This window comes from Habropoda laboriosa, unplaced genomic scaffold (genome assembly GCF_001263275.1).
Source record: "Habropoda laboriosa isolate 0110345459 unplaced genomic scaffold, ASM126327v1 scaffold86, whole genome shotgun sequence".
In the NCBI taxonomy this organism is placed as follows: Eukaryota; Metazoa; Arthropoda; class Insecta; order Hymenoptera; family Apidae; genus Habropoda; species Habropoda laboriosa.
The window spans coordinates 310,954-321,947 of record NW_017100212.1 but is presented as its reverse complement, the minus strand read 5'-3'; the positions used below and the strand labels follow the sequence as shown (position 1 = coordinate 321,947).

The window sequence follows — 10,994 nt, the reverse complement described above, 5'->3', positions numbered from 1 at the left end:
GATTTTACAGGCGCGTCACTTCGGAATTATTTAGAGCCCTTAGTTTTCCATCTGAATGGCTAGACCGACGATGTCGAACTTGAGTGTGCGTACTGATAATATATCCAGCCTCCTCCTGTCGATTGTGCTTCTCCATTTGAATCACCGGCACACATCGTGGTGCTGGCCCGTCCAAACATTCGCAGCTTAAACTAGCGTCTAATTCACCTTGATAAGGGGGCGGTATCAACAAACTTTCCGTAGACTTTGTTGGTTGAAAGTGTCTGGTAGAACTGCCTGAATACGTGGTGCTACTGCTGGTTCTCCTTTGAACGGTACCCGTTGGTGTTTTCGCTCTGCCATGCGCGCTTTTTCCTGGCCGCTCGGCGCTATGTGTTTTAATTGTAGCCGTGTCTAGATAACCATAACCAAAACCATAACCACCGAACGCCTTTGTTGTCAGATTATCCCAGGACTTTGGCTTGGCGTACTGAAGGCACGGTGGTGGTCGTTGATGAACGCTCGGATCCCAATAAAGGGTATCTGTGCTTAGGCTCGTCGAACAAGAGGCAACGCTTTCAGCCGCCGTCGAGACGTCGCTACTAGTAATAGAGTGAAGACTGTGTCCAGAGGTGCGCGAGCAGTTATGCGCGCCATGTTGCTGCTGCTGCGCTTGTTGCGATTGTTCTCGTTGCACGTGATGATGTTGCACTTGTTGTTGTGGTTGCTGTTGTTGTTGCTGCTGCTGCTGCTGATGATGATTCTGTTCATTTCTTGCTCTTCTCTGCTTTTCTCTACGTCTACGACTAGGTACGCAGTTTGGATCGCAGCAAGGACTGGCTAAATCATACGCGTCCAAACTACCATTGTCTGATTGTTCTCTACGACGATTGGCGCTCGATATACAAGCGAGGCATAGGCTATTTTGTGGTTGAGTATGATGAGGTGGCGGATCACCACTTGTGCTTGATTGTTGCTGTTGTTGCTGACAGGATTTGTGCGATTTCGATTTGGCTGGCGTACTGTTCATCCCGTTCGCCTGATGATAACTGTGTCGCGACGAAGTTGACACACCTGATTCGCTCGACATCTTGGAGAGGAAATGATGGTGATCGCTTCGCGAACGAGGTGGACCTACTGTTACCAGACAGGCAGCGTTCCGTGGTACTAAGCATGGTCTTCCGTCAGGAAACTGTGGAAGTATTTGTAACGTTTATTGTTTCAACGTTTGTAACAGTTGATTTTGTCAATATTTTGTCGAACAATGATTTTGAAACTACCACGTTGTAGAGGAGCAGATGTTCCGTGGACGTAGCCGGCCGACAACATTGAATCGTGGAAGAATTGAAACTGGACGACGGCGATTGCTGATTAGGGTTACTCGTGATCACGCTGTTAGGCGTTCTCTTGCGTGCTGGCAGTGAATGGGTTTTCCATCGACCCATGAGAATAGACCGTTCCCTCTCGCACAGTCTCTCCAGTTCACCGAGGCGCGATTGAAGTGCACGTTGTAACTCGATATAACGCATATGCAATTCCACCTGGAACAAAACGACGATATCACGTTCGATGAAATTCTCGATCCGTTTCTATCCAGTATGTGTAATATGGTCATTTCGATAATCGACCCTAGAACGTGCGTATACTCTCACCTTTCTCACACAGTCTTCGAAGGACACGACCATACGCATCCTGGTATCACAGTTCTTTATGAAATTCACCAACGTCTTGTGATCAGCTCTGTCCATCTCGTGGCCGTTTATCGATAATATCACGTCACCTTCTCGCATACCAGCTTTGAAAGCTGGCCCGTCGTACTCGACGTAGTCCACATACGTGACCATCTCGATTTCTTGCTCCCTTTTGTAATGAATCCCATAGCTCTGTTGGTGGAATTTCACAGGAAACGATTAAAATCATCATCTCCGATACGAATTATCGTGAAAGTTTCGAACATGTTGTTGCAACGTTTGTGAAAGTAAAGGTAGAGATAGCAATAGAGGTATATAATTGAGGTATAATTAAGAGGAGCGCGTATTGTTCCACGATATTGTGCATAGATTGCAAAAAAAAAAACAGAAGAAAGAAAAAAATATAGAGAACGGAAGTAAGGGCACATTACCTGTAACGTGAAACCGTACGTGCCATTTTTCTTCTCGACGATAATGGTACGGCGACGTCTATCTTCATCCGCTCGTGTCACACGATCTGACTTTGACCTCTCGAGGACAGCCTGCGGAGGAGCACATTACAACGATGAGCTGACAACGTATTAAAGAAACGAAAGGGGTGAAAAAAAAAGACACTTTCTATTTTCACTTTCTAACATCGCAATATAAATACTTCAATTAACGAAACTGATTAATAAACGGAAAAAAAAAAACGAACAGACACACTAGAACGTATTCTACATCCTATAAACGTAGCGTCGCAACGAAAACAACGTAACCAGGACTTCCGATGCATTATTTTCGAAATCTCGTTAATTTACCCGCGGTAAATCAGGATTAAACGAAAAACACACACACATACACATCTCTACTACAGAACATGAAACAAAAAGAACAACAACAACAACAACAACAACAAATAAGACAAAGAATAATAACAACAACGAAAAAATAAGAATCAGATAATAAGATTCAACACACGTTGTGCAACCCACAGAATTTCCTTGACCACGAAAAACAACTCGAAATGGGCAACAAGAAACTGCTCGAGGAAGGCTGTTTCAGCAAATAAAAATCATTCTTTCGATACACGAGTCGATGTAATAACATTACACATTCCACGACACCACTCCATTCCTCCTCGTCGCTGTTCTCAACGCCGCCGGTACGGTGCTGTTGCCCGGCCACCTCGGTATTCTGCGGCGAGTTGTTCATGTTTCCTTCGGAACAGAGGTACGGAACAGAGAACGTACGGAGATCGATCGGTTCAGGGAAGCTTTTTTTATAGTATAGCAAGGGATTGTTGTATTTCTGTCGAATAGAAAATCGTAACGTGGATAGAGAGGTGTTTGTTGGAGAGGAGAGAAAAAAAGAAAAAAAGAAAAGAAGAAGAGGTGATTCTCAGGGCGTATCGCGGAGCGCGCTCGGCGGTTTACTGCTTCACCACTTCTCGTCACCGCTACACTTTCCCGTGGAACTCTCTCCTCACATTGTGCTTACATTTCGACAGGCGAGAGAGACGCGCCAGCCAGCCAGCCAGCCAGGCCGCGAGGTTAACGTGCGTTTAGGCGCGATTATATATGCTCTTTTATTGTTATCTTCCTTCCCGGCCTGTCGCCGGTCCAATGCGCCTGCTCGACAATATCGGCTTACCAACCCCGTCCTGTAACCTCGCTGGCAACAACAGGGTGGCGAAGCAGAGAGCACGCGCAGTCTCATCCTTCGAAATCCCTCTCCATAGAGAACTCCGTCATGCGTTCACCCCCTTCCTTCCTTCCTTCCTTCTTTCCTTCCTTCACCTTTTATCAGCCCACCTTCCATACTCCCCTCGTATCTCGAACCCCTTCACCGCTCGCTCACCGGACAGGAATAACTTCCTCGCGTGCAACGTCCTTGCAACTCGTACACCGCATGGCTTCCTCGAGGGTCGTGTCAATGAACAGCTAAGAAGTGGAATATTTTTTTTATTAGAAGAAAAATTTGTCGAGATTGAATTTCGAGAGAAAGGTGGAAAGTTACGTTAGAGTTAGGTGAGCGGAGAATTTTCTACGAGCTTCCTCTGTGTGCGTGGTTTCCAGGAGTATTGAAAGTTGACGAGTGTTCTTTTTAGAGACGTGGAAGATCGTTACTGTAGAATTCTTGAGATTTCCTGGAGAATTGAAAATTACGTTAGAATTAGGGCAGTGGAGAATTCTCGATGATCTTCCTCTGTGTGTGGTTTCCAGGAGCATTGGAAATCGAAGAGTATTCTTTTCAGAGACGTGGAAACTTCAAACAACGAAAGAAAGATGTTCGTTACCGTAGAATTCCTCAGATTTCCCGGAACATTGAAAATCGTATTCTCTTCGCAGTTACAGAACCTTCGCTTCCGGCTCAACGAAACGTGTCACTACAATCCTTGGGAATTCCAATTCCTCTGTATCTCTCGACGAAAAACGAAAGCTTAGGTATCTCGTTGTAAAAAGGAAACGTGGAATAGTTCACTCTCGTTCGTCAGCTACTTCCATTTCGGTACTTCGCCGAATCATGGTACGTACGACGAGAATAACGCGTGTCACGAGACGCTTTGCTCGCTGTCGTCGTGGTAGACCACGTATTTTTACAAATGTCTCTCGGAAGATATTTTCGCGGTGTGGAGGAATACACGTTCGCCGGGAAATGGAGTGCATAAGGGAAACAGCGTCGGCTGATGGTCGCGTATGTTAATACAAGCCGTCACGAGCCATGAATGTCCACTAGATCTTTCTCGTCTTCGTTGTTCCGCTCTTTTTCCCGGCTTTCTGCGCGTTCCTTTTTTCAACGGCCGCGCTATCCGGCGCCTTTTGTCTCGTTGGAGGCGGCAGAGGCGGAGGCTTTGGTCTCGGAACTGGGACGTGCCTGTGCAGATTAATCACTAGTCTGAGCAATTATTTAGCAAATAGAGAATGAGAGAAACAATGGAGTATACTTTCTACAATCTCGATGAAACAAAGTCTATATCATTCTTAACAAATTTCTCTATGTTGAACTATGACCTAAGGTCACTCGAAGTCTAGCGAGATTATAGATCAATGCACATCTTTGACCTTTCCTATCTTGTGCAGCACGTTATCATATTTTGCAGCATGACTTCGACTACTGTTCACAAAAAGAGTGACTTTCACGTGCCCTTGCGATAGCAAATACAAATTTTCCGTTCCTGGAAATCCGTGCTTCGCGACCCCTTTAACACGCTACGTTTACAATTTATTCACTTTTTAAGTGTGCAAATAAATATCGCTCTTTTTAGTGCTAATATTGTAAAAAGATATTAACCCTTTCCACTCCGTTGTCGCCTCCATGGCGACATTGTGAAATATATTTTTAAGAAAAATTGAACGCCTACAAAGTATCTTCCACAGACGCGCACTGGCACCATTGTAAATAGTCTCGGAGTAGCTGGTAGCCCATAGTAAAAACGATTCAGAGTTTCTGGTAGGTCATAATAAAAATTGCAAGGAGTGCAAAAGGTTAAACGACTTTTGAAATTTAACGAGAAATGCTTGGTATCAAAGTGTCGTCGAAAGAGGACACTCGGTGTTAATAGTGATCAATTCTTCTTTTTTCAATCTACTTTTCTAAGCATTTCATTCGAGCCTGAATACTAAGAGTGTTCTTCTTCGCCTAATAGAAATTCCATTTGCAAAACCTACTATACAGGGTGATTCTAGCAACTGGGCCAAGTTATAGCTCTGTTCCAAGAGAAGATAGAAAAAAATCGTAGAGAAAAGCGTTGCACTGTTTAACGAGCACTATCTCTCTATGGTGCGATTTTTTCCGAAAGTGTATTACCCGACCCGACCCGTTCCGAGCATCGGGTTCCCAACATTTTCGAGTTCTCGCACACTTCTAATTGTTGCATTTGTTAACTGGAATTGTTTTGAACGAGAGTATGACAAAACGTTTAGAATGCAATGGTGAAACGTTTAAGTATTTGCTGTAAATTTTTGAAAAAAGTGTAATATCTCGTAAAGTATTGAGTGTTTAATGACCTTATCTTATGCTTTTTATTTGCAGAATTAGTGGAAGAGTCAATTTGTGTAAAAAAAAATTGTGTGCTTCCATTAAAAAAAAGTGCCCCGATACACTTTCGGAAAAAATCGTACCATAGAAAGATAGAGCTCGTTAACCCTAGTGCGTTCTTTCGTTCGACTGTACACTTCAGGTTTTTAGGTCTTTTTTGACCCAAAGGTCTTAGGTGTAACAATTTTCGTTACCAGCACGCCGTATGAACTTTCGATGTAACGTTAAGGGAACATAAATTTGATAACAGCAAAAGTAATTAAAAAGATAAGAAGGCGATGGGTCAAAAAAGACCCGAAGACCGTTCTAGGGTTAAACAGTGCAACGTTTTTCTCTACGATTTTTTTCTATCTTCTCTTACTTCTGAATCACCCTGTATACTACCGGTGTTACGTTGAATTACACAAAAACATCGATAACGTTCGTTTCTCGTCACTTTAATCTACTTTTCCTAAGAAAAATTCCACTTCCAAAGACTGTCGAAACCTACAAAACGTATGAAACTCCTCGAAAGATGAATTACTCTTACTTGAAGGCCATGTGTATTTCCTGGATCGATCTATCTTTAGTAACATTGATCCATATATTCGACTGAGTCCTCGGTTTTCCGCACAATCCTTTCGCCGAGCAACATTCCGCCCTATCGCGTTCCTCCTCAGCCTGAAACTTCCTTTCCCAGCATTCCTCCCATTTGCGCAAACGTTCCTTCTCCTCTGCCTCTCGTTCCTCGTCCCTTTTCTCCCGTTCCTTACGTTTCCTCTCCTGATCGCTCTTCTTCCTCTTCTTTCCTTTCCCCTTCTTCCCAGCTTGCTCCACTATCTTCACCACCTCCGCGTCCCTCACGTCGATCCTTTCCCAACAGTGCTCGCTAATTGCCACTTCCGGTGGCTTTAATTGCGGGAAAGCCTCCTCTTCAACGGCTGGCAATATCTTCGCAACGGTATTGTTCGAATCGAGAAACACACGGACGAGTATCGCCTCCCATTGAAGAACCGTTAACGCGTTTTCGATTAGGATTTTCAGCAGTATTCCGTGCGGGTAGGTTAACTGAAAATTCAAAGAAACTTAATCGTACAGTAAAAGTTTCATTCAATAATATTATTTAATTTACCGAGTGTAATACGCTTGGATTTGATTTATAGCTTTCTATTGTGCACGTCATGGTGACGGAAAATTTAGTTACCAATTAAGTCGAATTATGCGATGACTGGCGAAGGTTAGATGTTGAAACAAAAATGAGCGCTCGTTAGAAGACAATTTCAGTTTATCTCACAAAGACGTATCTTTCGTTGTATTCGTAAATTACTTTGTTTCTGTTCTTTCGACGGAATCCTTTGTTTTTCTCGTTTTCCAAGGAAAAGAATGTTTTTGCCGTTTTCCATGGAAGAAAACAGTGTTTTCTTCACTTCGGTTTACCACAGTTGCAACTGTAATCCTTCACAGGACACCCGCACTTCTTCGTGTTTGTCTCTTTGCCAAGTAGATCGCTGAAAGCTTTGAATCCTTTGGACGCTATCGGAGAGGAAGGAGTGCAACAAGGTGGACAAGAGGATTGTTGTGCACAAGGACTGCATTTTCCTTCATCGGCAGCTTGGTGAAGAGCAGCGGCCCGTATTCCGCCGAACATTTGCTCCGCTTGTGAACAGCAACACGGAGAGGCGGTTGTTGGTTGAGCTTTTTGTCGCGAATTCGGGGAACATGGCGGACAGTTAGGAGATTGCCTGCTGGAAATGTATTGTAGTTTAAAGAAATTGTCTGTTTTTTCAAATTCTGTTTTCTAATCTGAAGCATTGTTATCTATGATACGTTTAATTGCGTGGAAGTGAAAGAGAACGCCCTCGAGCGTGACCAGAATACAGTTACACTTCCGTTCGTATGTATTAGGACAGTTACCGAACGTGAAACAAACCTGAACTGTTGTTACAGAATTGAAGGATTCTAGAGTACGTTTTCAGTATGAAAATGTAAAATCTTCGGGAGAAACGAGAAATGAGTGGATCTGCTGTAGTTCAGGAAATGTAGGAATGAGTATTTTGAGTATTATTTTGTACCAAATAATTAAAAAAAAATTTGTTCTTCTTGTGGTACTTACAAAGTTGTGGTGTTATCTCAATTTTTTGAAAATTTAGCACTTTCAACGTTTCGGTATAGAACCCTTCATTATTCAGTCTGGAATTTCATAGTGTAAGGACTATAGTTGGTGGAAGAAATACAGCACGATAGTAAATTTAAACGTTAACTAATCATTGATAAATTGACATTTTTCCATTGGGATTGAATCAAAGCTAAAGTACATTTCATAGTTTCACGACTAGCTTTTCCATATGTTCAAAAATATAAATTTAGACACCTCGCTGTATTTCTTCCACCGACTATACATCCATCCGAGTGTCTTCCCGCTTATAACTGTCGATTCTTCTTCTAATCTCTATGTTATTTTCTATGCAAATTGATCTGTACCAATTATACCCGAAATAAATAAAAATAACAGGTAGTCTAATATAAACATCGAAAGGGTATCTGGTTCACTTCGTGAAAGAGGACAAAAGGGAGTACCCAGGAGAGCCCTGATGAGCAGGACAACACGGTCGTGGCCCACAGTCAGGTAGTTTAGGTTTGGCAGGTAATGGAGGGCATGGTCCTGCTTGAACGATCGGCGTTGGACAACAGGTTTTTCCGGTGGCTTCACCGCTACCGTCATTACACTTCTTCACACAGGTACACTTCAATGGAACCTGCGTGTAGCATTCAGAGGGTATTTTTTTGCATTGGAAAACAGGACTTTCGTCTGCCCCTTTGAACAGGTATGGTTTCCTATTGTGCGGTATCTGGAACTGCGTGATGATCTTCTTGCCAAAACAGGAAGTTCTTATGTAGACTGTCACACTTCCGACGCATTGTCCCGTAGCCGTGGTGATTTTGAACGTATCTTTGATCGTTTGACAAGGATTCGCTATTCTGAACACTTGTTGACTTAACACAGCGTTTATCAGAGCCTTCGCTTCTATCTGATGGCAACCGACCAACATCACGTCTGGTAACACTCCTGGTGGTAGTTTCTTATACACGGACAACTTTATGGGGAATGTGGTTAAAGGCCGTTGGAGAACGATCGATGGCAATGCGAACAAACAAGATTTGCCTTTCTTAAAGACCTGCGTGTCGCCCTCGTTACAACCGCAGCCGTCGGTTAAGGCTTCCTGGCAAATGTCGACTGGCGGTAGGCTGAGAATCTGTGGATTTACGTGAAACTTGAATTCTTCCGATGAAAATGAGCCCAAACACGACATAAATCGGACTAGTTTTGCCAGTGATCAATTTATAGTAAAATTTTCGAAAAATTATGGCAATTGTTCAGGGTTAGTCAAACTAGTCCGATTTATGTCGTGTTTGGACTCATTTTTATCGGGACAACCTCACCAATCCATCAATACTATTCTCGTAAAGACAGCATGACAATTATAATAGGTTTGCCGAGCTCAAGGCACTAACAGTGGTGCGTTAAAATTTAACCCAACACCAGTGCAGACGAGGAAATGTAAGAGAAAAATGGTGCATAAAGGTTCTGCTTTATTTAATCTATTAATTTATCAATTTCTATCAATTGATGTTACTTGAAACGAGACGCAAGTACAAGCAGGCAACAGCTCGTCCTGCATCGCCCTAATCACAGGAATTTGAACTCTGTCCACCAGGAACTCTATCAAGAACAGCTGTTGATCGTCCGCCATGTTAGAAACTTCGTAATATTTCAACTATTCGAACATTCTTCCAGCTATTTTGTTCAATTTTTCATTCCACGAAACTATTCACTAATTAACCCTCAATTTTGATATTCCCATCAAGTCAAAACGATTCCGAAAGTTTCCTCCCCCCCCCCCCCCCCCACCACAACTACGTTGTTCAAAATAAATACCACCAAATCTCGAAAATAAATCAATTTTAATAATACAAAATCCGCAAAAATAAATCCAATTTAAGATAATCCCCTCTACGTTCACTTCTTCTTCTTCTTCTTCTTCCTATCCTTCCTCCCTTTATCCTCCGTTTGCATCTCCCTGGTCTCGCACCTGATCGGTGGTCCTCTCTCGGGTCCTTTTGGCGTTCTCATCTCCAACTGTATATCCGACTTCTCTCCAGCCCCGACGATGCCTTTCTTCCCAATTCTCAGCACGAACACGTCGTGTTCCGGGTCCGTGGCGTCCGCAGGCGTCGCCTCCGACTCAGGCGCCACGGTGACCGTAGGTTTCTTGTCCTGGCCGGTGTCCAGGATCCCGGACACCTTCAGAACCACCGCCTTTCCGCACGGTTGAGCTGGTCCGCGGCTCGACTGGATCAGACCGGCCTGTTTGTGCACATCAGCGCACGTATCCGGTTTCGATCTTGACGTCGTCACCGGCGACGTCTGTCTGCCGCTCACGGTGGGTTTCAGCGTGGCACCAGGCTTTCCACACGGTGTACAAGGATGGTGTTCCTTGATGCACACGCGGCAAGGAGGGCCAGACTTGAGTAAATCGTCCTTCGATTCGATACACACGTTACCCACGTCCGAATCGACGATTCGACATTTGTACGTGAGAGATTTGGCGTTAGACTCGGCTCCTCTGAAGATGTAAGACGAGATGTTCCGATCTGGAGGAACCTCGAACTCCGTCACAATTGTCTGTCCAAACGCGGAGATCCTGGCGAACATAGAAATGGCGCCTACCACCTGGTCGTTGTAAACCAGCGGTACTTCCCCTTCGAACACCCTAGGCGGCGGTGCTAACTTATGCCAACATTGTAACATCTCTTTTCTCAGAGCTGCAAAGTGCATAGAGAGATCTACTTCAGCGTTGCCTATTAGCACGTCCGGCTTCACTCCTTCCGGCATTTTTTTCTCTACGCAGAGTTTGATTATAAGGTCGAAGAGCTTGTTGATCACCGTGTACTGATCTATGGCGAACATCACGGAACGACCGGAGTAGAAGTACTCCACGTCTCCTGCAACACCAGCTTGTGGCTGAAACAACGGATCTACGGGGGTTATTTGGATGTTGTCTTCTCCTGTGAAGTTGAGGAACTCCACGGAGATAGTGGTTGGAACGAAGAACATCTGATTGAGCTTGGCTAAACGTTCGCTGGTCATGTGTTGGACGAAGAATTCCAACAGGAAGAGATATTGTTCTTGGTTGTCTGGTACGATCTCGTCGCGGCTACCTAAGGTTGGCACAGCTTTCGATTTCACGCTGGACTCCTTCGAAGGTTTCCGCTTCGAACGATGACCGCGTTCCATTGACGAGTGTCGATCGTTCAGCGTCATTG

General features: G+C 44.1%; 3 protein-coding genes across 7 annotated transcripts; all 3 read right to left on the bottom strand.

Moving 5' to 3' along the window:
* Positions 1-4: 4 nt before the first annotated feature.
* LOC108570819 lies at positions 5-3,331 on the bottom strand. Of its 5 annotated transcripts, none has more exons than XM_017932735.1 (5): positions 3,303-3,331; positions 2,102-2,212; positions 1,632-1,862; positions 1,260-1,520; positions 5-1,171 (listed from the first exon to the last, which is right to left on the bottom strand). In XM_017932735.1, the coding sequence occupies exons 3-5, from the start codon at positions 1,821-1,823 to the stop codon at positions 5-7; spliced, it is 1,620 nt and encodes a 539-aa protein (XP_017788224.1). In that variant the 5' UTR covers positions 1,824-1,862; positions 2,102-2,212; positions 3,303-3,331. The 5 variants fall into 5 exon arrangements, with proteins under 5 accessions (XP_017788224.1, XP_017788223.1, XP_017788219.1 ...); XM_017932734.1 differs by lacking the exon at positions 3,303-3,331 and adding an exon at positions 3,150-3,195; XM_017932730.1 differs by lacking the exon at positions 3,303-3,331 and adding an exon at positions 2,631-3,193.
* A 3,761-nt stretch (positions 3,332-7,092) lies between these two features.
* LOC108570788 lies at positions 7,093-9,421 on the bottom strand. Its single transcript, XM_017932696.1, has 3 exons — positions 9,305-9,421; positions 8,247-8,923; positions 7,093-7,411 (listed from the first exon to the last, which is right to left on the bottom strand). The coding sequence occupies exons 1-3, from the start codon at positions 9,419-9,421 to the stop codon at positions 7,093-7,095; spliced, it is 1,113 nt and encodes a 370-aa protein (XP_017788185.1).
* A 266-nt stretch (positions 9,422-9,687) lies between these two features.
* Positions 9,688-10,965, bottom strand: LOC108570787. Its single transcript, XM_017932695.1, has one exon. It carries the CDS (start codon positions 10,963-10,965, stop codon positions 9,688-9,690), a length of 1,278 nt encoding a protein of 425 aa, XP_017788184.1.
* Between the last annotated feature and the right edge of the window lie 29 nt (positions 10,966-10,994).

Coding starts and splice junctions, on each gene's coding strand:
- LOC108570819 (XM_017932730.1), bottom strand. CDS start 2,864: ATGAACAACTCGCCGCAGAATACCGAGGTGGCCGGGCAACAGCACCGT. Junction 1,863..2,101: donor CGTACGGTTTCACGTTACAG/GTAATGTGCCCT, acceptor TTCCACCAACAG/AGCTATGGGATTCATTACAA. Junction 1,521..1,631: donor TCGAAGACTGTGTGAGAAAG/GTGAGAGTATAC, acceptor GTTTTGTTCCAG/GTGGAATTGCATATGCGTTA.
- LOC108570788 (XM_017932696.1), bottom strand. CDS start 9,421: ATGGCGGACGATCAACAGCTGTTCTTGATAGAGTTCCTGGTGGACAGA. Junction 8,924..9,304: donor GTACTTGCGTCTCGTTTCAA/GTAACATCAATT, acceptor GTAAATCCACAG/ATTCTCAGCCTACCGCCAGT. Junction 7,412..8,246: donor GCTCATCAGGGCTCTCCTGG/GTACTCCCTTTT, acceptor CATTTCCAGCAG/GCAATCTCCTAACTGTCCGC.
- LOC108570787 (XM_017932695.1), bottom strand. CDS start 10,965: ATGGAACGCGGTCATCGTTCGAAGCGGAAACCTTCGAAGGAGTCCAGC.